The following is a 23,269-nucleotide window of genomic DNA, read 5'->3' on the forward strand; positions in this document are numbered from 1 at the left end:
ATTTTAAAATGTGACTTGCTAACAGAGGTGATTCAGAAATGTATTTAAAATAATAAATAAAATTTGAGAATGATGAAACACTACACATTTTTTGGTTTCCAGATAATTACATTTATTGTCAAATTAATTCCCTAATTGAAATATATTTAAAAGCATATATTACTCCCACGGATTCTTCGGTATCACGGTCGTGCACTCGTTCATAGAGTTATCTGGGAAGTGGCAGAAGACGTCGGTTTGGTATTTGAGCTGCTCGGTGGCGGGGACGGCGTGCAGATTTGGCGTCGCACCCGGCAGCGAGACAAGCATCACGAAATCCTGTTTGGTCGTCGCGTTCATGGTGACAGGGATCGGAATTTTAGCCCCAGGATGGGAGGGACCCAAGTCGCTGCGGCACCACATGAATTTCTTGTTCAGCTTGTCGTAAAAGCCTTGGTCCCAGATGATCGTCAGATTCGGAGCCACTCCTTTGATTTAATTTAGCGTTTTGTTTTATTTCTTGTAAATTCTCACCTCTGATATAATTGTAGATCATTTCAAACTCCTCCTTGGTTTCCGCGTTAGGAAGCGAGCCATTCATCTCCAAACACGCGGTGATGGATGACGTGTTGTACTTAGAGAAATTAAAATGCAAATTTGAAATACTAAATCTGTGCTGATTAAAATACCATTTGTATGTTGATCGGTCTCAGGGTAAGAAGAGGCCGTTCAGTAAGCAGAAGCAAGCCGTTTGCTATTAAAATAGAGTTAAGAAAATTAAAAAAGAAAAAGAATATTAAAAGGAGAAAATCGTACCTGGAATGCACAAAGAAGAATCATATTTAATAAAATTGTCAAACATCATGCATGGCAAGTTTAGTTCGTGGTCTGCGGGAATCACACTGCTTTGCTAAAATATCGGTTGAAAAATAAATTTAAAGATCGCATCTCGTTGAAAAAGAAGGTTTATTAAGTGAGTACTTCAGAGTTGAAATCGTACAATTTCCAGAAGTGATCCAACGTTTTGGACTGAAGGAGACACACCAGGAAGTCAAACGCGAACGTTTCCTCGTTCGATGCTTTAAAAAGAATGATTTAGTGTTCTCAGAGCAAGTATAGTAGGTTAGATGGCACCACCATTCAATTACAATTTCTTAATGACTTCATATAAAGACTACATACGTACTTTTGGTTCCGCTGCATTCGTAGAGTTTGATCATCATTTCGGTGGCAAAATCAAAGTAGGTTAAGGAGAAATCATCCTGGGAGTCTTCATACATCTCATTCTGAAATATAGCCATCTTCTTCTTATCGTAATTGGCTTCGAGCGACGAGGGCGGCGAATCTATGATTTCTTGCGCTTTCTTCGTATTCTCTTCACGAATAGTGGCGTAACTTTTGAAAAGTAAAATTTCTGATTCAACAATTTCATTTTTGAAAAATGCGACCGCACTCTTGAGGTTTTGTTTCAATGTTCAATATAATTTAAACCAGGCTTCATCCTCAATTTCCTCATGAAACTAGCCGAGGATTAAAATCGACGAATTCTTTTCACAACGAGGATGAAGCATGGTTTCAATTATATTGAACTATTTCATTTTTATTTACAGGCGTCGCAACATTTTAGACGCCATTTTAATATAAACGTGCAAGTTGGTTTGCGTCGAGTTGTACACCTGAAATTTAATTATTATTTTACGTCTAAAAACTTTTCTTTGACTTAAACCAGTCCTATGTGCTCGGCGAGGCATTGGATCATTTTCTGAAACATAGATGAGGAAGCATATAAAAATTGTAAAAATTTCTGGTTTTACTTTGGTTGCGTAGCTGGTGCGGCTCAAATCACCAGTGTTCCAAATTTTCTCGGCATCGCCTTAGAAACAAAAGAAGAATTGGAACAGCAAATATTGAAAATATAATATATACTTTCTTTAACTTTGTAATTTCTCCTGCAAGGTTGATAGTGCATCTGCGATTTGAAGCCGACTCCCATGGGCGCCTTTTTTATAAGAATAAATTAAATTCTTATCTCATTATTCAGACACAATAAACCTCGCAGATGATCTGTTTCCTTTCCGAGCAGTCTGCCAGCGCCAGACTAGGCAAAACTGGATCCCCAAAATCAATGTAGACGCACGAGTTGTTTGCCAATCTAGGATCATGGCCCTTTTTCCAAGTCAGGTCACTTTTCAGGTAGTCGTTCAGGTAGCCGGTGCACCATCGCAATTTTCCGCGGCAAGATCCGATATCCCGCCCCGCTGTCCAGGCCTCTGTCCGAAAAGGCAGATACCCTTTCTCATTCGGGTTACTATTTTCTGATTTTTTAATTTTAAAATCGGAAAAAACTTTAATTAAAGCGTATAACTGTAAGGATTGCCCAAGCAGTATTGCTTGTTTGGATTGTGGACTGAAAGAAGGTCCATTCCAAGGGAGCAGCACCGTTTGTAGGCCTCGTCCCAAGTGCCCTGATTTAAGTTTTTGTTTAATCTTATTGTTCATCTTGTGAATTTGTTACATATTCATTTTGCAGCTCAAGGATGCTGTTGTCGCAACATGAATGCCAATTCCCGAAACGCCAGGGTGCTTTTTAATTGAATTTATATTTTAACTTGAAATTTTTTTAATTTCTAACTCACCAAGCAAGACTCGGAAGGGTTGCTTGAGGAACAAATCATCCTGCAGATAATTCTCAATAATTATTTCAAATATATTTATAGGTTTCACAATCGTACGTCCATAGCGCAATTAGGAAGCCCTGCGCACTCTGGCAGATCGCAGTTGCTTGTTGTGTCATCCTAATTCCAGACAAATTTTTTAAATCAACAATAAGTTTCATATTTTTGGAACCCTGATTTCGAAGGTCTTTTCCGTTCCTTGGCAGCACAAAAGCAGTTTGGAGGCACACACCGTTGTTTTGACAACCAGACCCGACACCAACCCGCCATTGGTCTCTATTTCTAAGATCGAACCGGCCACGCAAGAGCCTCCTTGTCTGATTCCATATATTATGACATTGTTGAGCGTTCCCGTTGCGTTGTGGAGGAAGTTTTCGAAGTGAAGAGGACATCCAGCTCGAGTCAACGCCGACCAGAAAGCCACACCCTGCAGGGCTGCAAAATATTTAAGACTGTGCCAAAAGTTTTCAAATCCATCACTATTGTTCGGCTTTGTGTCGGAACTTGAATTTGGCAGAAATCAAATTGTACACTTCCTCCACTATATAAGAAACAAAAAATCTGTACGAAATTCCGTTTCCGTTTGGGAGTTCCATATTCTAAACTACAGATCACAACATATAAGATAGCGCCCGCGTGCCAGTTTTTTCCTAAATTGTCTGATCGACGCCTAGAAGTAATCTTCTGTATAGCTTATGAAATTTTAAGGGTCCACGGACGCTATTTTACGCGATTGAGGAAAACATCCACAAACCCAACGGTCAAAAGTTGAGGAATGTATCTGAAAATCTACAGAAATCAATAACGATTAGATCAAATCAAAATCGTGTGTAGGAAACATTTCAAAATGATGTTAAAATTTTAGTCTTTGAACTTTCCCATCCAAGAGAATAACATGTAAAACCAAAATATCACGAAATTTACAAAACGATGACCCTTAAAAGTTTCCCGAATAATCCAGTTATATAGAACCCGAAATTTTGAACTGCAACAAAAATGAAAATTATAAAAATTCCTCTAGTCTGACATATTTTGTTCGCAATTTCTAAAAAAGTCTATAGGCCAGCAAAATTTTGGACACGCCACCGGAATGCTAGTTCAATTTTAGTATCTATTAAATTTGCGGATATAAAGATCTCAAATTACGAATATTTGGTGTCATGAAATGGTCGAAAAGAGAGTCAGTCACAGCTAAAGGTTTGAGGCCCAGACTGCAGCATGTCATCCAATTTTCCTTCCAGCTCACCTTCGAGAAAACATATATTTTATATTTGTTTGAAAAACGCTTATAAAAATACCAATTTCTCTCCAAAGAAATAAAAGAAACCGAAATTGGTTTGCTCCCACGTGCCACGGATGTTATGTTCTATACATTAAAAGTAAGAAATGTTTCAAAGAAAATTTAAAAAAAAATACCTTTTTTGATGTACGTTTTCCCGCCAATTCCTTCAAATAAGGACTCCTGCCAACAAATCATATATTTCTTAATCATTCAAATCTAAATATTTCCCTGTACATCTTTTTTGCACTCATTTGATGGAAAAATGGGCCTCGAGCATGCTGACTAAAATCGAGAAGGTTAATATATAATTCATTAATGAAGATCCGATTTGAAATACCTCGCACGTAAAATATGCTTTAATGGAACAATCCAAAGGTTCGAGTTGCTGGGTCGATTTTCTGTAAATCATGCAGTAGGGCCGAGTAAAGTTGCTTAACTTCAACGTGTAGTTTAGACGAGTTTCCTTATTGTTTGGACACCAGGTAACACTGGAGCACGAATTCGTGGTTTTGTTCAGCGGATCGCTCTTTGAACACGGCGCTGCACTCGTCCACAAAAAATCTATGGCCTCTGAAACAAAGTAATAAGTCATTCAATTTATTATTGTGTTTTTGGACCTGTGTAACACTGTTGACGCGTTACCATATTCGAGCGGTCTAGGGTCAAAATACGAATCGTCGATTTTATTGTCAATTGCCAGCAGCTGCAGTTTCCGGTACAAACACGCCTCCACTGCTCTGCCGTACTCAAACTTTATGAAGGGAATATTTCAAGCAAATTCTTAGTTTCTGCATAGACACAGTTTACTTTGTCAAAGCTGTCGAAGGTAAAGCTGAATCCTTTTTTCATGTACCTTCCAAATGGGCGGTCTCGAACGTCAAATAATTCAGTTAATGCAGCTTTGACGCAAATTAATATTGATTTTATTAATTTTCGTCCAAAATATTTACCACGCTTTCCTACGATGAAATCTTGAATAAAGTACACAAATTTTAAAAACTATTAAATTAAAGACAAATGTTGCTAAACCTTCACTTAGGGCAGTGTCAAGCACGTTCTAATAAAAAAACATTTTACAAGTATAATTGCATAAAAAATGTGAACGAACCCTTTTTATTCGATTGTAGTTCCTGCAAAATTGAAATGGAATCTCGGTTTTCGAACTGGAGGTCGTAGGCTTGATTGTAGTTCTAGCTGTCGATTTCCTTATCCTTTTTCTCGTGGTTTTTCTGATTGATTCCTGCCTGCGAGTAGTCGCACCCCAAACCTCTAAGGAGAAATAAAAACATGAGTCTAGTCCTGCAAAGGTAATTAGAAACAAACCTGCAACAATTACGAGGATTGAGAGCAGAAAGAGGACTTGAATAAAGAGCCTCTTCGGTAGTACCATGTTTCGATTACACTGGTCACAACTAGGACGTTGAACGCTAGGGACCAGGGAGACAGTTTCCCGTCAGCTTGTGCTTTCGAAATGGGGCAAGAGCAGCAGTTTTAACGGAAGTGAGCTTGTGAAGCTTAGCTGCCGTTGCACACCGTGCACATCCGGACTCATATGAAACCGCAAAATGGTTTCACACAGGCTTCCTGTTAAAAGAGAGCAAAACTAGGCAGGAGAGCTAAAACCTATGAAAATTTGCAGAGAGCAGACCAGAAAGTTTATGCAGTAATTTAATAATTACATACTTGTGTCATGACAGTCAGGAAAATCTCAGGGAGGGCAGATTGCTTTGAGACTAAAATATAGCAAAGAAAGGTAAATTGAGAAATTTTCCATTCCTGCATGCTATCTTTGATCGTCTCTAGTTACCCTTTTGGCAGACTTACATGCCTTAAAGATTCTTGCATTATTTGATTGAACTGATTCTCCACTTTCACCGATTTCAAGTTCAAAAAGTTCACTCAGAATTCTGCTTTTTACTGCCGTCAAATTGTCCAAACTGATTACAGACAGCGAGACCTGAGATAAAAAGAGATCCTTATATTTTCGCCACTAGCTGCCATGTTTCGTTTTCGCACTGTTTAAAATGATGTTGAACGCAATAGAGACCAGAGAGAGCGTTTTCCTGTCTGCGCTTGGGCTTTTGCTGAAACATGGCGAGCGAGAGCAGTAGTTTTCACGGATGCTATATTGTTACGCTTCGTTGATTTTAAGCGCGCACACCGCATATATGATGCACATCCGGACCACTACCATCACGTCCAGCACAAAGTGGTTTCGAAACTGGCTTTCTGTTCGAAGAGAGCATAATATATATATGGAGAATACAATTGTAAATTTTGCCTGAATGTCATGGTGATGGCCGGTCAGGATTGTTCCAACTGTGTTAGTGACGGGACGCCAACCTACAATGGTACAAAACTACTTTTAGGAAACAATTTGGCTTCTCAACCCTCATTTCTCTCCCTTTCCAAGAGCATCGAGCCCTCCCTAGGAAAGTATAATTATTAAACTAATGTGAATACAATCTAATCTCCGCAAATTTTTAAATCTAAGCTACGCGATGCTCTGCGGTTAACTTCTTCTAAAAGCAAGTCTGTTTTGAACCCACTTAGTGCTGGACGTGTCGAGAGTTTCTATGAGTCCGGATGTGCACACATAAAGGCAACGAAGCGTAACAAGAGCATCCGTGAAAACAGCTGTCGCCCCATTATTTCGGCAAAAGCACCAGCTGACAGGAAACATTCGCTCTGGTCGCTTGGTGTTGACCATCATATATTTTGAACAGAGCGAAAACGAAACATGGTGCTGGCGAACAGGCTCTTTATTCAAGTCCTCTTTCTTCTCACACTCCTCGTAGTTGTTGAAGGTAATTTAAAATAATTTCAATGCAGGAATGGACTCGCACGTTCTTTTCCTTAGAGGTTTGGGGTGCTAAAACTCGCAGGAAGAAATGGACCTCTAAAGCCCTGAAAAATAAGGTAGAGAAATTGACAACTAGAGCTACAGTCAAGCGAACGACCACAATTCCAAAAAACGAGGGTCCATTTCAATTTTGCAATAACTACAATCGGATAAAAAAGGTTAGTCCATAATTTTATTATCATTGCCTGGTAAAATATGTTATTGTTTATAAAATTAGAGCGTACAAGACACGGCAATAAGTGAAGGTATATACAGCAACATATTTTATCTTTTTTTTTTTAATTTGTAAACCATATTTAAGATATCATCGTAGGAAAGCGTGGTAAATACTATTTTTAGGAAAAAAATAACATACTAATCATAATCAATTTGCGTCAAAGACGGAATAACCGAATTATTTGACGTTCGAGACCAGCAAATGGGAGGATACAGCAAACAAGGCACAAAAGGATTGAGATATACCTTTGACGGCGCTGAAACAGTTAACTTCGAATGCTGAACCTTAAAAATGAATTGATATTTTCCCTTCAAAAAGGTCGAGTACGACAGAGCGGTTGAGGCGTGTTTCTACCGGAAACTGCATCTGCTGGCGCTCGACACGCCTGATGAAATCGCCAATATATATTATGTCTTAGGGACGCCTCTATATGGTAACGTCTACATTAATTACAGAGGTTCGAAAAAACTATAATCTTCCTTCAGAGACCGTAGATTTTTTGTGGACGAGTGCGGTGCCGTGTTCGAAAAGCGATCCGCTGAACAAAACCACGAATTCGTGCTCCAGTCTCACCTGGTGCCCAAACAATGGGGAAACTCGACTTAAATACACGTTGAATTTAAGCAAATTTTCGCGGCCCTACTGCATTATTTACAGAAATAAGAATAAGCGATTCGAACCTATGGATTGCGCGTTTAAAGCTCATTTTTCATGCGAGGTAATTCAATTTGGAGCTTCCTCAAATAATTATAATGTTATTATCCTTCTTGAATTTAGTCGGAGTGCTTGAGGCCCATTTTACCGCCACAGAATGAGTGCCAAAAGGATGTGAGTGCGATTTTAATTAATTTGAAAGACTAATGAAGAAATCAAATTTCGGCAGGGGTCGTTATTTGAAAAAATCGGCGGAAAAACCTACCTCAAAAAAGGTCCTTTTAGAATTTTCCGCAGAAACATTTCTTAATTTACTTAAAACAGAACATGAGATCCGTGGAACGTGGGAGCAAAACGAATTAGGCTTTTATTTCTTTGGAGAGAAATTTGTATTTTTCATAGAGATTCCTAAAACAAATTAAATATATATATTCTCGAAGGTGAACTGGCAGGAAAATTGGATGACATGCTGCAGACTGGGCCTCAAACCTATAGCTCTGATTAACAATATTTTGGACCATTTGGAAACACCGAATATTAGTACAAATCTTTAAAAAATCTCTTTCACATGTCGCATATATCACTAGAATTTAATTTTTGAAATTGGTTCCTTTGGGGGTGAATTTTGGTTTTGGACAATCGCAGTAATCGATTGGCACCCTGACTAAATACCCTGAAACCCGATAGTTGCAGCCATGCAGGGTGTGGTTTACTGGACGGCAATGACTCGAGCTGGATGCCATCTTCACTTCGAAAACTTCCTCCACAACGAATCGGAAACTTTCGTCTTTGCCATCTATGGAATCCGGAAAGGAGGTTCTTGCGTAGCTGCTTCGATCAGAGATCCAAAATCCGCGGAGGTGGTAGGACCGAGTCTGGCAGTGAAAACCAAAAACTGCGCCTCCAAACTGCTGTTGGGCTGCGAAGGAACGGAACAGACCTTCGAAATCAGGGTTACAAAATTATAAAACGATCATTGTAATGATTTAAAATAATTTATCTTTAATCAGGATGTCCCTAGCAACTGCGATTTACCAGAGTGCACAGGGCTACCCGATTGCGTAATGAAAGTACGATAATGAAACCTATAGATATATTCGAAAAATTAATGAGATTATCTGCAGGATGAATTCTTCCTCACGCAACCCTTCCGAGTCTTGCTGGGTGAGTTGGGAATTAAAACCTTCAAATGAAAATATTAAATCAATTAAAAGCACCTTGGCGCTTCGGGAATTGGCATTCATGTTGCGGCAACAACATCCTTGAGCTGCAAAATGAATATGTAACGAATTTACACTAATAACTATGGAATTTAACGAAATCTCACACCAGGGCACTTGGGACGAGGCTTACAAGAGGTGCTGCTCCCTTGGAATGGACCTAATTTCAGTGCACAATTCAGTCAAGCAAGACTGCTTGGGCAATCCTTACAGTTACGCTTTAATTAAAGTTCTTTTCCGATTTTAAAATTTAAAAAATCAGAAAATAGTAACCCGAATGAGAAAGGGTATCTGCCTTTTCGGACAGAGGCCTGGACGGCGGGGCGGGATATCGATTCTTGCCGCGGAAAATTCCGATGGTGCACCGGCTACCTGAACGACTACCTGAAAAATGACCTGACTTGGAAAAAGGGCCACGATCCGAGATTCTCAAACAAATCATGCGTCCTTATTGATTTTGGGGATCCAGTTTTGCCTAGTCTTGCGCTGGCAGATTGCTCGGAAAAGAAACAGATCATCTGCGAGGTTTATTGTGTTGAATAATGAGATAAAAATTTAATTTATTTTCACAAAAGGCGCCCATGGGAGTCGGCTTCAAATCGCAGATGCACTATCACCCTTGCAGGAGGAATTACAAAGTTAAAGATAGTATGTATCTTTATTTTCATATATTTTCTGTTTCAAATCTTTTTGTGTTATAAAGGTGACGCCGAGAAATTATGGAACACTGGTGATTTGAGCCGCACCAGTTACGCAGCCAAAGTAAAATCAAATTTAAGTTCAAAGTCGATATATAATAATGCTAAAATGCAGAAAATGATTCAATGCGTCGCAGAGCACATAGGACTGGTTAATTCGAAGAAAAGTTAGAGATTAATCAATAATTTGATCATTTTAAACCCAAGGTGTACAACTCGACACAAATCAACCTGCACGCTTACCTGAGATGGATGTCCAGAATGGTGGATCCACTGTAAATAAAAATCAAATTGTTGAATCATAAATTATAAACTTTTCAAAAGGAACTTCGCTTTGAAACAAAAAGTGAAGGATGACCAAGAAACGTTCTTCTCGTCATTCGAAGCCCAGTTTTCTGGTAAAGAGATCATCAATACAATGAAGAATGTATTGATTAATGACGCACTGGACGATTTACTCTCTGCCCACTTTGATTTTGCGACCGAAATGATGAAAAAACTCTACCAATGCAAAGGAATCAACTGTATGTATACTTCCGGTAGTCAGTATGGGCCGAAAACTATTTTTTGTTGTACCAAAATTATAGTTAAGAAAACTTAAAAGCATTTCTTCAAGAAGAATATCCTTGCTTTTTTTCTCAACCGATTTTGGATTCGAAAAAACTCTTTCTTTTGTCCCATAATATTTGCGAAAAACCGTTACAAGATTATAACGGTTAAACCAAGAAATTTTAAATGTGAAAACAAAAAACAATCTTTTTAAAGGTACGAACAAGGAATCGTTCGCGTTTGACTTCCTGATGTGTCTCCTTCAGTCCAGACAGTTGGACCGCTTCTGGAAATTTTACGATTTCAACTTGGAAGTATTTCAATGTCAACCTTTTTTTGTCAAAGTGACCAATAAATTTATTTTTCCACCGATATTTCAGCAACGCAGTGTGATGCCCGCGGACCGCGAAATAAACTTGCCATGCACGATGTTTGACAATTTTATTAAATATGATTCGTCTTTGTGCATTCCAGGTACGGTCTTTTCTTACATTTATTCTTTATCTAATTTAATTTACTTTTAAAAGCGGGTGGCTTGTTTCGGCTGAATGATGCTGCTTTTCTTACCCAGAGTCCGATCAATTTAGAAATGGTTATTTTCGCATAAATTTAATGCATTTTCATTTTTCTTCATATTAAAAAAAATCTGCAGTTCAAATCGTCTTCTTTCACCGCGTGTTTGGAGAGAAATGGCTCGCTTCCTTACGCGGAAACCAAGGAGGAGTTTGAAACGATCTACAATTATATCAGAGGTGAGAAATTACAAGAAATAAAACCAAACGCTAAATTAAATCGAAGGTGTGGCTCCGAATCTGACGATCATCTGGGACCAAGGATTCTACGACAAGCTGAACAAGAAATTCATGTGGTGCCGCAGTGATTTCATCCCCTTCGGACCTGGGGCTAATATTCCGATCCCTGTCGCCGTGAACGCGACGACCAAAGAGGACTTCGTGATGCTGGTCTCGCTGCCGGGTGCGACGCCAAATCTGCACGCCGTCCAAGCCACCGAGCAGCTCAAGTACCAAACCGATGTCTTCTGCCGCATTCCAAAATCCGTCGTGGTCGAGTGCTTGACCCTCAACCCAGAAGAGACGTCGGAGTACTAATTGCATTAAAATTCGAATTGGGATTTAATTTGTCAACATTTAATTATATCTGGAAACAAAAAATTCGTGTTTTGTTTGTTCCGTTCTTCTCTATCTAGTTTGTTTTAATTGCGTAATTAATTCGGATCCGGAATCATCCTTTAAAAATTAATTAATTAATTACATAACTTGTAATTTAAGAAGGACCATCAAAATCATCCAGCAGCATCTTCAAGCATGTTTCATTTCCCTCTAAATAAATTATTTTCTAATTAAAACATTATTTCGCATCTGTTTTCAGAAGGTAATACCTAGGACCTTTCGATTTTACGTCTTCAAATTTTACAATTTAAAATAGGAGACTTAATAGTCCTTCATAATCGTTTGCACCATAAGCTAAAATAATGAAAAAAAGTACATGCAATAAAAATTTTAAATTAGTCTAGTATATAAAGGGGTGATTGCTGAGAGTGTCGTTCTCCATATTTTTGCGCTCTTTTCACAGAAAGCCTGTTTTGCGCTGGACGTGATGCTGATTTTATATGAGTGCGGATGTGAATGGTGCGCGCGCATAAATGCAGCGAAGCGTAACAAGAGCATCCGTGAAAACAGCTCTCGCGCCATTATTTCGGCAACAGACGCAGCTGACAGGAAACACACTCTCTGGTCCCTAGCGTTCAACGTCCTAGTTTTGAACAGTGGGAAAACGAAACATGGTACTACCGAAAAGGCTCTTTATTCAAGTCCTCTTTCTGCTCTCAATCCTCGTAATTGTGGCAGGTTTGTATCAAATTTCTAATGCATAACTGGAAACCGTTTTTTTTTCTTTAGAGGTTTGGGGTGTGACTTCTCGCAGGCAGGAATCAATCAACAAAACCCTGAAAAAGAGGACAAGGAATTCGGAAACTATAACTACGGTCAAGGAAACATCCCCCAGTTCGAAAACCGAGAGTCCATATGAATTTTGCAGAAACTATAATCGAATAAAAAAGGTTGGTTTTATAATTTTATTCCAATTCCCATTTAATTGTTTTTTTAATTAGAACGTTCAAGACTCAGCACTAAGTGAAGGTTTATCAATATTTTGCTTTTATTATTTGACAGTTTTTTTTAACTTTGAATACCTTATTCAAGATTTCATCGTAGGAAAGCGTTGTAATTATTATTTTTTACGTAGAGAAATAACCTAATCATAATTAATTTATCGTCAAAGCTGCATTAACTGAATTACTTGACGTTCGAGATCGGCCGTATGGAAAGTATAAGAAAAAAGGATTCAGCTTTACCTTCGACAGCATCGACCAAGTAAACTGCATATATTTAATGCTGAAAAATTAACTCGATATTTTCCCATCAAACGTTAATATAGGTTGAGTACGGCAGAGCAGTGGAGGCGTGTTTGTACCGGAAACTGCAGCTGCTGGCAATCGACAAAATCGACGATTCGTATTTTTACACCAGGCCGCTCGAATATGGTAACGTCGACAATTACACACAGGTCCAAAAACACGATGAATTAATTGAATAATATTACCTTGTTTCAGAGACGATAGATTTTTTGTGGACGAGTGCAGCACCGTGTTCAGAGAGCGACCCGCTGAACAAAGCTACGAATTCGTGCTCCAGTGTCACCTGGTGTCCAAACAATGGGGAAACTCGACTTAACTACACGTTGAATTTGGGAAAATTTACTCGGCCCTACTGCATGATTTACAGAAATTCGACGAAGCAACTCGAACTTTTGGATTGCTCCATTAAAGCATATTTTTCGTGCGAGGTAATTCAGTTCGGAGCTTCTTTAACAAATTATAAAACCCTCTGGAACTTAGTCAGCGTGCTCGAGGGCGGTGATTCCCTTACAGAATGAGTGCAAGAAAGATGTAAATGGGAAGTATTGGATTTGAATATGATTAAGGAAAAATGAAATTCTTGCAGGAGTCCTTATTTGAAGTAATTGGCGGAAAATCATACCTCAAAAAAGGTAACATTTAAATTATCCATATGGAAAAATTCGTAACTTTTATATCAGAACATGAGATCCGCGGCACCTGGGAGAAAACCAAATTTGGTTTTTATTATTTCCTTGGAGAGAAAATGGTAAATTTATAATGATTTCTCAAACGAATATAAAACATGTTTTCTCGAAGGTGAACTGGAAGGAAAATTGGATTACATGCTGCAGACTGGGCCTCAAACCTATAGCTCTGACCAAATCTCTTCTGGACCATTTCAACAGATCGAATATCCGTAACAAAATCTTTCCAAAATGTATCATAGCACTGCTATAGAGTTAAATTTTCGACGTGGCCAATCAATTCCAGAGGGTCATCGGTCATACGTAAATATCGTTACTCTGGCGGCCATTTTGTGACACTAGCGCCACAAGAACGTCAGCGACCAATCCGAGATAGCAGCGCCACATTTTTAGCTTTCGTTAACTGCCGCTGCTGTCTCGATCTTGCAAATCAGAGAGGGCCGTTCGCTTATATGATTGGTCGGTGCACTCATTAAATAGATAGTGGCAATATTGTCTCACTTGTCTCACAGCGTCTCGGCTTCATATAAACCTAATTCGGAGCTTCACGCTCAGCAGTTATCGATTGGCACTGTCTACAAACATCTTTTTGCAGCCGTGCAGGGTGTGGCTTTTTGGTCGGCGTTGACTCGAGCTGGGTGTCCACTTCACTTTGAAAACTTCCTCCACAACGCTTCGGAATGGCTCGAATCATTCAAAAATGTCACAATTTTTGGAATCCGACAAGGAGGCTCTTGCGTGGCTGTTTCGATCAAAGAAACGGGGGGAAAGGAGGTCAAGTCGGGTGTGGCAGTGAAAACCAACGTCTGCGCTTCCAAACTGCTGTTGGGCTGCCAAGGAACGGAACAGACCTTCGATATCACGGTGACAAAAATATATATAATTTTTTCAAATTAATCTATCTGGTATAAAAGGATTACTCAAGCAACTGTGATCTGCCAGTTTGCACAGGGCTTCCCGATTGCGTCATTGAAGTACGATTAAGAAATTTAGATAAATTGAATTGATTATTGAAATTTCTTCTGTAGGATGAAATTTTCCTCAAGCAACCCTTCCGAGCTCTGCTCGGTGAGTTGGAAATTTAGTCTTACAAACAAAATTTTTAATTAAATTAAAAGCACCCTGGCGTTTCGGCCATTGGCATTCATGTTGCGACAGCAACATCCTTGAGCTGCAAACTGAATATGTAATGAATTTACACTAATAACTATCGGATTTACAAAATTCTTAAATCAGGGCACTTGGGACGAGGCCTACAAGAGGTGCTGCTCCCTTGGAATGGACCTCCTTTCAGTCCACAATCCAGCCAAGCAATACTGCTTGGGCAATCCTTACAGTTCAGCATTTTTAAAGTTCTTTTCAGGAATTAAAATTTGAAAAATCTCAGAAAATAGTAACCCGAATGAGAAGGGGGAACTGCCTTTTCGGACAGAGGCCTGGACGGCTGGGCGGGATATCGATTCCTGCCGTGGACAATTGCGATGGTGTACCGGTTACCTGAACGACTACCTGAAAAACGACCTGAATTGGAAAAAGGACCACGATCCAATATTGGCCAACAACTCGTGCGTCTACCTCGATTTTGGGGATCCAGTTGAGCCTAGTCTGGCGCTGGCAGACTGCTCAGAAAAGAAACAGATCATCTGCGAGGTTTATTGTGTCTCAATAATGGGATAAGTATTTTAATTTTGTTTTCAAAAAGGCACCCATGGGAATCGGCTTCAAATCGCAGATGCATTATCACCATTGCAGGAAAAATTACAAAGTTAAAGAAAGTATTTGTTGTTATATTTTCTATATTTGCTGTTCCAATTATTACTTTTTGTTACTAAGTTGATGCCGAGAAAATTTGGAACACTGGTGATTTGAGCCGCACCAGTTACGCAGCCAAAGTTGAACCAGAAAAAATGTCTAAATTCGATAAAAATCTTAATTCTCTGTTCCAGAACATGATTCAATGCCTAGCAGAGCACATAGGACTGGTTGAGTCAAGATAATATTATTGAGATTAATTAATAATTTAATCGTTCAAACCCAGGTGTACAACTCGACACAAATCAACCTGCACGTTTACCTGAAAATGATGGCCAGAATGTTGCATCCACTGTAAATAATAATCAAACTGTTGAGTCATTAATTTTACTTTTCAAAAGTGACGTCGAGTTAATGAAAAATGTGAATGAACATCAAATGTTCAAAGTGAAAGAAAACAAAGTTATGCTGCCCTCGTCATTCGAAGCCAATTACGGTAAGAAGAAGATAAAAGTATTTGAGGGAGACATGATAGAAGACGGCGCGGATGAATTTTCCTTGGCCCACTTTGACTTTGTCACCGAAATGATGAACAAACTCCAAGAATGCAGGGGAATCAAAAGTATGTAATCTTGCTGAAATCAATGGGAAATTAGGCAGTAGATGGCACCATTTTTGGTGGCACAACGAATTTAAGTTTCAATATCTCTTATACCATTTCTTTCTTGGTATAATAGTACCAAAATTTTAAATCCGATTTCAATAAATTGTAAATGAACGGTGGTGCCATCTTCTGCTGACTCTGCGGAAACTTAAACATTCAATTTAAAGAATCGAACGAGGAAACGTTCGCGTTTGACTTCCTGGTGTGCCTCCTTCAGTCCAAGGCGGTGGATCACTTCTGGAGATTTTACGATTTTAACTTTGAAGTAAATCGTTCAACCTACTGTTATGCCTACGAGACTTTTAAATTTATTTTTCATCCGATACATTAGCAAAGCAGTGTGATTCCCGCGAACCACGATCTTAACCCGCCGTGCATGGCGTTTGACGAGTTTTTGAAACATAATAATTCGTCTTTGTGCATACCACGTATGGTTTTCTCTTTTACTTTCTTATTTCTTTTTTAATTTTCCTTTAAAAGCGAATGGCTTGCTTCTGCTGACTGAATCTGGACCTTTTATCACCCTGAAACCACTCAACATAAAAATGGTATTTTTACACATATTCAGTATTTCAATTTTTTATTTTAATTTCTCTAGTTCAAAACGTCATCTTTCACCGCGTGTTTGGAGAAGAGAGGCTCACTTCCTTACGCGCAAACCAAGCAGGAGTTTGAATTGATCTACAATTATATCAGAAGTGAGAAAATTGCAAAAAATAGAACAAAACGCTAAAATTAATCAAAGGTGTGGCTCCGAATCTGACGATCATCTGGGACCAAGGCTTTTACGACAAGCTGAACGACAAATTCATGTGGTGCCGCAGCGACTTGGGTCCCTCCCATCCTGGGGCCAAAATTCCGATTCCTGTCGCCGTGAACGTGACGACCAAAGAGGATTTCGTGATGCTCGTCTCCCTGCCGGGTGCGAAGCCAAATCTGCACGCTGTCCCTGTCTCCGAGCAGCTCAAGTACGAAACCAACGTCTTCTGCCGCTTCCAAGATTTCGTGGTGAAACAGTGCTCGACCAAGGTGTGATCCAAGACTTCAGAGTTCTAAATAACTAAATCCTTTTCAATTTGAATTGGGAATTAATTTGATGACAATAAATTTGATCTAGTAACCAAAAATTATTGTTTGTTTATTACTTGCTTATAACGAATTGTTTTTTTTCTTTTTGGAAGATTCAAATATAATTTATTAATTAAAACACTTCACCGAATTTCACAAAATATAAAACAGCTTGATTTGTATTTTTTGCTATCCTAGAAAACAAGCAAAAATGATTAATCCACGCAGTCTAAACAATAAATATTATGAATGTCGGTCGAATTTAAATAGAAATAAAACCATTTTTGTTTCGCCGAGCGAGATTTTGACAAAAATCATTTTTAGCAAAGTTCAGACGCGTATATTTTGGGTATGAAGCGTGCCAAGTGAGTCAAACTTTCGGAAAGGGGCTACCAAGTGGTAGATTGTAAAATGCCAACACCAACAGCCCCAAAATTCCACGCGCTTCCCCTAGGTTTTACACCCCACGTTCGTGTCGAGACGGAAATCGTTCAAATTTAAAATAATCGTTACTTTGGCACCAACGGACACGAAACTCCTTTGTTAATATTTTTATTTAAACTGAAAAATTGTAAGCGGAAGTTGAGAACGTCGAAAAATTATAAGAGAGTGGCAAAATGACCATTTTTCATACTTCAAACCCTCATATCTCTGTCGTTTTCAAAGATTTTTTGGGAAATTCGGTGCCAAATGACGCGTAACGATGAGTCCTATTACTTGAGACCCTTTGACCGCAACCTTTGCCCATACATTGACCCTGAGATATTCCTGAAAAAAGAATTTGACTCGCAAAATCTCAGAATCTGCGGGTTGCCTGGCGAAATTAATACATGCAACCGGCAGGACTTTAAAAGGAACAGGTTGCATATTTACAAATTTTATTTTTCGCCTATATATTTATGTGCCATTTTATCAATTATTTCTCTATCTGCATATTTCCCAAACGAAACTAATGTAATTAAAAATTCAGAATAAATTATTGCTCAATTAAAGTTGACCAGTTAGTGTTTGAAGCCGCCAACAGATGGCGCGTCATCCAGAGATGTCCTGACGTGTCCAAGGCCAAAGAGGGGAATTTAAGCGCCAAACCTGGCTAGCCGACGCCTTTCAGTGTCAATATGAACGAAAATAAAGTCAAAATCACGCTCCGGCTCATATGAATTTAAAAAAAAAAATCAGAAGAAAAGAGGGCTTTTACCGCAGGTTTTGGGGGCTTTTGGGCCCAAGGGGACCAACTAACGGGGACTGTTTTAGGGTTCATTCGACGCGGAATTTTAGCACAAGTCCAACGAACATTGGTTTTTCTTTTGAAACCAATAGGAGGTGCGTTATTAATTATTAAAGGTGAAAAAAGTCAGGAGGGACATTACAAAATTTTGGTTTTCGGGGCCCAACCCAGGCCCAATGGGCCGCAGAGCGGTTTTACTGGCACCAATCGATGCCCCTTGGAAGGGCACGTTCTCCAATGTGTGGTTTTCCAACATCTGGCCGTTTTTCGAATTGCTACGATTTTTTTAATATCCAAATTACGGAAAAGATCAATATTTCAACAGTTTCATTTTTTTTAAATTCGATGGCTTGATGGATTAGAAGTCACAATGCATTAAATGAAAGGTCTCGCAAAGCCCTATCACCGGACCCACCCTGACGACCTTTTTCAGGGTAGGCCGACCTGAGATTGGTCCCGGAGGTCACTTTTCGCGATTTTTCGGCTCTTCGCCGATTGTTGAACTAAATCACATAGCGCGCCTGTTTAAAAAAGACTGAAATAACATGAAGGCAATTGCAGGAAAAATATTAAATTTGAGTTAAATATTAGCTCATTTAAGAGGCCCAAGAGAAAGATTAAAAATTCGACTTGCAGCCACTTTGTCCGCCTTTTATCATTAAGCCGCTCAAAGAGAAGCTGCAGAATTATTTCAATTTATTCATTAACTAAAAATAAATCAACTGGCCATTAATTTGATTTCCCAACTGTTAAATTTTGCTGATTTCCTGTACGCTCGTGTGTTTTTAAAGGAGAATTTTTAATTAATTTAAATCATGAGCAATAACTGAAAAAAATCGATCATTCTTTGTTTTTGCATTATTGGGAGTAAATTGAACATTCATAATTCGCAGTATTGCATCTCTGAACTCTCCACGTTAGTAGGTTTATCCGCAGAATTATTAGGAATGGAGAACTGTTGCTTCAATCTTTTAATTAATTTGGTTGCCAGGGACCGGCTGATAAAAAGGTCAAGCAGACGCGCCGCAAAGGCACCAAAAAATATTTAAACAGGCAAAAACAAAATTATTTTATACGTTCCTTCTCCCATATTTTTTGTTTACGACGAAAATAAGCGTGGGGGCACTTTTATCTCTGTCCTCTGATTCTGCTTTTTTGTCAGTCGAGCAGCGTTGGCGCATCGAAAATGTCGAAAGTGCCGCTTTCGTTGTTTCTCGCGGCCGCTATTTTCATGGCAAACGCGATTTCTTTGGAGCAAATTGACTCAAAGGTGAGTTTTATCTTTCCAAAATTATTTAAATATTTTTAATTAACATTTTGACCGCAGTTGAACTCGATTGTCACCGAATTGGCCGCCCTGAAAAAAGACCAAAGCGAGACCAAGGTGAAAATCCTCCAGTTTCATTTGATTTTGGGTTTTTAATTTTTCTTCCAGGCTGAAATCGGCGAGACAAAGCAACTGCTCAAAGATTTGAAGCGAGATTTTCAGCTGGCTTTTTCCAAAGAGGTGAAAAAATAATTAAAAATTAAAATGTCAGCTTTAGAGATTGTATTTTCAGGTGTTGAAAAGACTCGAGTGCGACCGAATCAGTAAGAATTCTTTTTTAAATCGACCGAGATAATTTAAATTTAATTTCAAGGCTCGAATTTGACGACGCTGTCCAACGGAAAGAAATACTGGATCCCGGCAGCGCACACGTGGTACAAAGCGAAAGAATTTTGCGAGAAAAACGCGATGCGCTTGGCCTCTCCGAAGATAAGCGAGGAGCTCGAGCTTCTCGGCCAAAAAGCAGCCTCTCATTTTGGTGAGAATTAATTATTATTTTGATTTGTTATAATTTAATTATCTAACAATAAACAGAAGACGCCGGTTTCTGGGTGTCTGCGTCGGACGTGGGCCAGCAGCCGGGCGACTTGCGGTGGCACGGCGGCGACGTGCTGCCGCGACTCAGCCATTTGTGGTTCTACGGCCCCTATGTCAGCGAGCCGGACGTCGACGGCAAATTCACCAAAGTGTGCGTCTACGCCAAACCCTCCGCAAGACTCTACGACGACCCCTGCGGAGCGTCCTACTCGGTCCTCTGCCAGCAGGACGACGCGTGCATCTTCGATTGACTTTCAGATTTCAAAAGAAAATGTTTTTCTTCGCAGTAAAAATTAAATGAACTACTTTGAACGGGCTCACGTCATTTTAATTTTTTGTATAATTTTAATATATATTTCCAGCGTCAAGATGAATTTAATTCAATTTGTTTGCTTTTTTCGTAATTAAGAAAATTGATGATTTAATTGAAAATTGAAATTTCATTGCCCTTACATTATATAAAAAACCGTGCGTTCAAAACGTTTTAAAATAATAGCATAATATCCTAAAAAACATAAATCTATTAATCTACACTCTTTTCAGTGTATTTTTCTGTACCATAGAGTCTGGCAAATTAAATTAGAGACCCTTTTTTAGGCGTTTTAGGTCTGCGTCAACTCTGTTAAAAAGTTATCAATTTTTAACAGCAAACAAAAGGCGGATTTTCACACCTTTTGGGAGAAGGAAGTTTGTTATCCTATAGAGTTCAAAATTTCTGCCCCTCAAATTGATTAATTTTTTCTTCTGAATTAATTCAATTTAATTTTGGTTCGGATCGATAAATACATATTTTATTCAAACAAAATTGGCGTTTCTATGGAATGGCTGTTTAACTTGTAGAAGTCTTGCTCTGTTTGGAAGCTGATTTTATTTCTACATTATTGAGAATAAATAGAATATCAACGGTGGTGTCTTAATTCTAGCATTCGTTGTGAATTAGAATAATATAGTCAACGAATTTGGTTTGATTTGAGTATTTATTTCAAAATTAAGTACAGTTATTGTTTCATTTTCCGAGATGAGTGATTTGACTTTAAGAACGACAAATAACTATTTCTCCAAACTAAAAAAAGGAATGCTGAAATTGTTTGTCAAATATCGATCTCAATTTAGATCTCAGCAGTGAAGTTAATTGATTTGAAGATGCATAGCTTGGTGTCAGCTGGAAGCACCTGCTGCAAGTAAGTAGACATTTTAGAATTGTAAAAAATTCCAATCTGACTGAAGACATCAAAGGCAGCGCTCGAGTTGGTGCTCTTCACCAGATCCATAGTGAACTTCTGAGTCCTCAAGAAGCTATTTCTACTGAATTGTACATTCAAAGTGAAAGTACTACCAGCAGGAACCAGAGCAGAGTGCTTGAAGAAAGTCCAGCCATTAAATGGAAATAGTTCTGGGACTGTCACTTCATCAGAGAGGGAATATGACCAAAGGGTGCGGCGATTGTCGACGGTTAATGTGATTTCGACGACTCTTCCAAACGTACTGAAAATCTTTACAATTTTAGTTGAGGTATTTTACCAAAATTAATCTGTTGCTTCCTAGTCGTAGGGTAAAGAAAAATTGTAAGTGTTAATTTTGAATTAGAAATTAAGATATAAATTGCGAGTCTGATGCTCTTCGTCAGTTTAGGTATTCCTTGACGTTCAGGATCAAGAGGTATGATGATCCGGAGCAGCATCAGGAACCCCGCGGTTACATCAATTTTGAAACGCAATGATAATTGAGGATAATTACCCCGCACTGTTGTCGAAAACTTCGTTGGTCAAGTCCAGGCTGTTGAAGATCTCAAAGCCAGAGATTCTGATGCTTCTTTTCGGGGAAAGTTCAAGTGTAACCCAGCATCTGTCCCGATGAGGTTCATATGCGATAACGGGACATGCTACAAAGCATTCAGTCAAGAAAACATCTCTCACGCCAAGAACATGACTGTCTGGAACCAAATTCAACGTCTGCCCTCCGGTGATATCCGACCTCGCATTTGAGATCGGACAGAGGCCAGACGCGAGTTTAGGCTTCTCTGCAGCCATCAGAGGGCTTTTCCAGGCCGCAATGCTGGTCTTTTCCTCAAGAGTCAGCATGGGAAACACCTTGGCAAGGTCAGCAGAGTCAAGAGCAAGAAGACGAAGGCCAGGAAGACAGCATTGACGAAAAACTCCTCTGTAGAAGAAAAGAGATTCAGTTTTGAAATTTTTTAATAAAAATAATATCCTCTACCTTTGATTTTCTTTGATCTTTGTGTATCTAAGACAAGCTTCCAGTAGTTCCAACTCAGATTGGATGTTCATCTTATCCAACCCGCAGAAAAGCTTCACTGCTTCTTCACTGGCCTCGAGAAAACTCGGATGCTTCAAACAGTCGCTCGTCTTTGAGCCTAGAATCTACTCAATCATACGTCAGAATATTAATCAGATATTCAATTTAATAAGTAGTAAGTACCTTGAGACAAGCCGAGGAAATGGCCTTCACCCTGACATGCTGGCTCAGCGCTGTCCACACGTTGTCCACGGTGAGGAACTGGCCCTCGAGCAGCTTGGAGCACACAGGTCCAAGGTCGTCGATCATGTATTCATCAGCGGCCAACGCCAACTTGAGGCAACAGTCAAGACTGTCCACTTCGGACACCAGCTGTCCACTCAGGTGAGTAAACCTCGAATTTTAAGGAAACAAATTTTAGCGCGTAAAAGTCAATTAATCTCACATTACTTACTCGATGAGCAGTTGAAAGATCTTTGGCTCAATGTTTTTCAGCCTGATTTTCCCGTCGCGTTTCAAGGTCAGAGGGCTGTCCAGCAGGCTCACGAAGAACTCGCTGCTCACCACGAGGTCTGACCGAATGGCTCGAATCTCCTGAAAATAATAATGAGTTTCTAGATAAAAATATAAACATCATCCGCCCGTTAAATACCTGCGCGGTGGCATCAGTCACACCGACGAGGAAGACCACGTCGGTCACGATCCCTTCCTTCAGGGCCTTCAGCTTCTTCGTGGCCATAGTCACCTGCCTCTCATCGGCCATGATGCGTGCTATCTGAGGATGAGGGAGTAGTAAAGAAGCAACACGGTTCTGGTTTTCAACAGAAGCAGCTAGCAGTCACAGTCTCTACTTTTTAATTGACGCATTGACGGTCGCAAAATTGCTTTGGTTCTGTACCAATTTTTGTAGAGAGAAGAAAAATGGCGGGACAAAGTCGACCGGCGATTGGTGAGTGGCGCCAGCGGCCAAACCAAGCAACCATGACAAAGCTAATTTTGAATCGCTCTTATTGATACCGGTAACGGTGATAAATTTAAAATCTTTTAGCTCTTTGTTTTCTTGACATTTCGTTTTTTAAACAATGAAGAAACAATCTCATTTAAAACGTTAAGTTGTAATTTTTTATTATTTTCTAGTTTGAATGATTAAATCAGTTTATAATCGGTACTTCTTTGA

The 23,269-nt window shown here is 39.2% G+C and overlaps 6 protein-coding genes and 2 long non-coding RNA genes across 8 annotated transcripts; 4 read left to right on the plus strand and 4 right to left on the minus strand.

Annotated features, from left to right (window-relative positions):
* Window positions 1–111: 111 nt before the first annotated feature.
* LOC135937733 (uncharacterized) lies at window positions 112–1,974 on the minus strand. The gene is made up of 10 exons (XM_065480938.1): window positions 1,906–1,974; window positions 1,794–1,852; window positions 1,706–1,741; window positions 1,588–1,655; window positions 1,166–1,374; window positions 961–1,058; window positions 796–889; window positions 669–733; window positions 514–613; window positions 112–467 (listed from the first exon to the last, which is right to left on the minus strand). The coding sequence occupies exons 1-10, from the start codon at window positions 1,970–1,972 to the stop codon at window positions 160–162; spliced, it is 1,104 nt and encodes a 367-aa protein (XP_065337010.1). The 5' UTR covers window positions 1,973–1,974; the 3' UTR covers window positions 112–159.
* An 82-nt stretch (window positions 1,975–2,056) lies between these two features.
* Window positions 2,057–2,554, minus strand: LOC135935272 (uncharacterized). The gene is made up of 3 exons (XR_010574194.1): window positions 2,495–2,554; window positions 2,345–2,444; window positions 2,057–2,294 (listed from the first exon to the last, which is right to left on the minus strand). It is a non-coding gene; the product is annotated as an uncharacterized LOC135935272 (long non-coding RNA).
* Window positions 2,555–2,750: 196 nt separating this feature from the next.
* On the minus strand, window positions 2,751–4,813 carry LOC135938053 (uncharacterized). Its single transcript, XM_065481555.1, has 7 exons — window positions 4,579–4,813; window positions 4,274–4,506; window positions 4,171–4,218; window positions 4,071–4,116; window positions 3,953–4,020; window positions 3,801–3,900; window positions 2,751–3,089 (listed from the first exon to the last, which is right to left on the minus strand). The coding sequence occupies exons 2-7, from the start codon at window positions 4,343–4,345 to the stop codon at window positions 2,812–2,814; spliced, it is 612 nt and encodes a 203-aa protein (XP_065337627.1). The 5' UTR covers window positions 4,346–4,506; window positions 4,579–4,813; the 3' UTR covers window positions 2,751–2,811.
* Window positions 4,814–6,815: 2,002 nt separating this feature from the next.
* On the plus strand, window positions 6,816–7,449 carry LOC135937184 (uncharacterized). The gene is made up of 5 exons (XR_010574463.1): window positions 6,816–6,957; window positions 7,017–7,044; window positions 7,101–7,121; window positions 7,180–7,280; window positions 7,335–7,449. It is a non-coding gene; the product is annotated as an uncharacterized LOC135937184 (long non-coding RNA).
* A 63-nt stretch (window positions 7,450–7,512) lies between these two features.
* Window positions 7,513–8,832, plus strand: LOC135937894 (uncharacterized). Its single transcript, XM_065481226.1, has 7 exons — window positions 7,513–7,734; window positions 7,794–7,844; window positions 7,900–7,945; window positions 7,995–8,059; window positions 8,111–8,210; window positions 8,358–8,740; window positions 8,795–8,832. Exons 1-6 carry the CDS (start codon window positions 7,699–7,701, stop codon window positions 8,636–8,638), a joined length of 579 nt encoding a protein of 192 aa, XP_065337298.1. The 5' UTR covers window positions 7,513–7,698; the 3' UTR covers window positions 8,639–8,740; window positions 8,795–8,832.
* A 71-nt stretch (window positions 8,833–8,903) lies between these two features.
* LOC135936768 (uncharacterized) lies at window positions 8,904–11,290 on the plus strand. The gene is made up of 13 exons (XM_065479716.1): window positions 8,904–8,952; window positions 9,003–9,102; window positions 9,153–9,415; window positions 9,466–9,538; window positions 9,594–9,652; window positions 9,704–9,739; window positions 9,796–9,863; window positions 9,913–10,112; window positions 10,354–10,451; window positions 10,518–10,611; window positions 10,665–10,729; window positions 10,790–10,889; window positions 10,936–11,290. Exons 2-13 carry the CDS (start codon window positions 9,045–9,047, stop codon window positions 11,244–11,246), a joined length of 1,425 nt encoding a protein of 474 aa, XP_065335788.1. The 5' UTR covers window positions 8,904–8,952; window positions 9,003–9,044; the 3' UTR covers window positions 11,247–11,290.
* A 606-nt stretch (window positions 11,291–11,896) lies between these two features.
* LOC135936017 (uncharacterized) lies at window positions 11,897–16,768 on the plus strand. The gene is made up of 25 exons (XM_065478687.1): window positions 11,897–12,005; window positions 12,057–12,217; window positions 12,269–12,296; window positions 12,360–12,380; window positions 12,439–12,530; window positions 12,595–12,700; window positions 12,770–13,002; window positions 13,055–13,105; window positions 13,161–13,206; window positions 13,255–13,322; window positions 13,373–13,472; window positions 13,856–14,124; window positions 14,175–14,234; window positions 14,289–14,328; window positions 14,648–14,910; window positions 14,963–15,035; window positions 15,094–15,152; window positions 15,207–15,242; window positions 15,299–15,366; window positions 15,414–15,634; window positions 15,844–15,941; window positions 16,008–16,104; window positions 16,157–16,224; window positions 16,275–16,374; window positions 16,422–16,768. The coding sequence occupies exons 1-25, from the start codon at window positions 11,939–11,941 to the stop codon at window positions 16,709–16,711; spliced, it is 2,715 nt and encodes a 904-aa protein (XP_065334759.1). The 5' UTR covers window positions 11,897–11,938; the 3' UTR covers window positions 16,712–16,768.
* A 4,073-nt stretch (window positions 16,769–20,841) lies between these two features.
* LOC135936982 (uncharacterized) lies at window positions 20,842–23,024 on the minus strand. Its single transcript, XM_065480005.1, has 6 exons — window positions 22,745–23,024; window positions 22,547–22,686; window positions 22,276–22,486; window positions 22,054–22,217; window positions 21,574–21,996; window positions 20,842–21,321 (listed from the first exon to the last, which is right to left on the minus strand). Exons 1-6 carry the CDS (start codon window positions 22,853–22,855, stop codon window positions 20,946–20,948), a joined length of 1,425 nt encoding a protein of 474 aa, XP_065336077.1. The 5' UTR covers window positions 22,856–23,024; the 3' UTR covers window positions 20,842–20,945.
* Window positions 23,025–23,269: the final 245 nt, after the last annotated feature.

The sequence above is a fragment of the Cloeon dipterum genome, chromosome 2, assembly GCF_949628265.1.
Source record: "Cloeon dipterum chromosome 2, ieCloDipt1.1, whole genome shotgun sequence".
Taxonomy (NCBI): domain Eukaryota; kingdom Metazoa; phylum Arthropoda; class Insecta; order Ephemeroptera; family Baetidae; genus Cloeon; species Cloeon dipterum.

Bases quoted from the DNA above. Each gene is read 5' to 3' on its own strand.
- LOC135937733 (XM_065480938.1), bottom strand. From the start codon at position 1,972: ATGGGAGTCGGCTTCAAATCGCAGATGCACTATCAACCTTGCAGGAGA. The intron at 1,656-1,705 runs GTTTAAGTCAAA...ATTAAATTTCAG, and splicing joins TCGCCGAGCACATAGGACTG to GTGTACAACTCGACGCAAAC. The intron at 1,375-1,587 runs GTAAATAAAAAT...ACTTTTCAAAAG, and splicing joins TCTAAAATGTTGCGACGCCT to TTACGCCACTATTCGTGAAG.
- LOC135936982 (XM_065480005.1), bottom strand. From the start codon at position 22,855: ATGGCCGATGAGAGGCAGGTGACTATGGCCACGAAGAAGCTGAAGGCC. The intron at 22,687-22,744 runs GTATTTAACGGG...TATTATTTTCAG, and splicing joins TGACTGATGCCACCGCGCAG to GAGATTCGAGCCATTCGGTC. The intron at 21,322-21,573 runs GTAATTATCCTC...AAAGATTTTCAG, and splicing joins GTTTTCGACAACAGTGCGGG to TACGTTTGGAAGAGTCGTCG.
- LOC135936017 (XM_065478687.1), top strand. From the start codon at position 11,939: ATGGTACTACCGAAAAGGCTCTTTATTCAAGTCCTCTTTCTGCTCTCA. The intron at 15,153-15,206 runs GTTGAACCAGAA...TCTCTGTTCCAG, and splicing joins GCACCAGTTACGCAGCCAAA to AACATGATTCAATGCCTAGC. The intron at 15,635-15,843 runs GTATGTAATCTT...TTCAATTTAAAG, and splicing joins AGAATGCAGGGGAATCAAAA to AATCGAACGAGGAAACGTTC.
- LOC135937894 (XM_065481226.1), top strand. From the start codon at position 7,699: ATGGATTGCGCGTTTAAAGCTCATTTTTCATGCGAG. The intron at 7,735-7,793 runs GTAATTCAATTT...TCTTGAATTTAG, and splicing joins AAGCTCATTTTTCATGCGAG to TCGGAGTGCTTGAGGCCCAT. The intron at 7,845-7,899 runs GTGAGTGCGATT...AAATTTCGGCAG, and splicing joins AGAATGAGTGCCAAAAGGAT to GGGTCGTTATTTGAAAAAAT.
- LOC135936768 (XM_065479716.1), top strand. From the start codon at position 9,045: ATGGACCTAATTTCAGTGCACAATTCAGTCAAGCAAGACTGCTTGGGC. The intron at 9,653-9,703 runs GTAAAATCAAAT...GCTAAAATGCAG, and splicing joins GCACCAGTTACGCAGCCAAA to AAAATGATTCAATGCGTCGC. The intron at 9,864-9,912 runs GTAAATAAAAAT...ACTTTTCAAAAG, and splicing joins TCCAGAATGGTGGATCCACT to GAACTTCGCTTTGAAACAAA.
- LOC135938053 (XM_065481555.1), bottom strand. From the start codon at position 4,345: ATGATTTACAGAAAATCGACCCAGCAACTCGAACCTTTGGATTGTTCC. The intron at 4,219-4,273 runs GTATTTCAAATC...TCTCGATTTTAG, and splicing joins AAGCATATTTTACGTGCGAG to TCAGCATGCTCGAGGCCCAT. The intron at 3,901-3,952 runs GTATTTTTATAA...GTTTTCTCGAAG, and splicing joins ATTTCTTTGGAGAGAAATTG to GTGAGCTGGAAGGAAAATTG.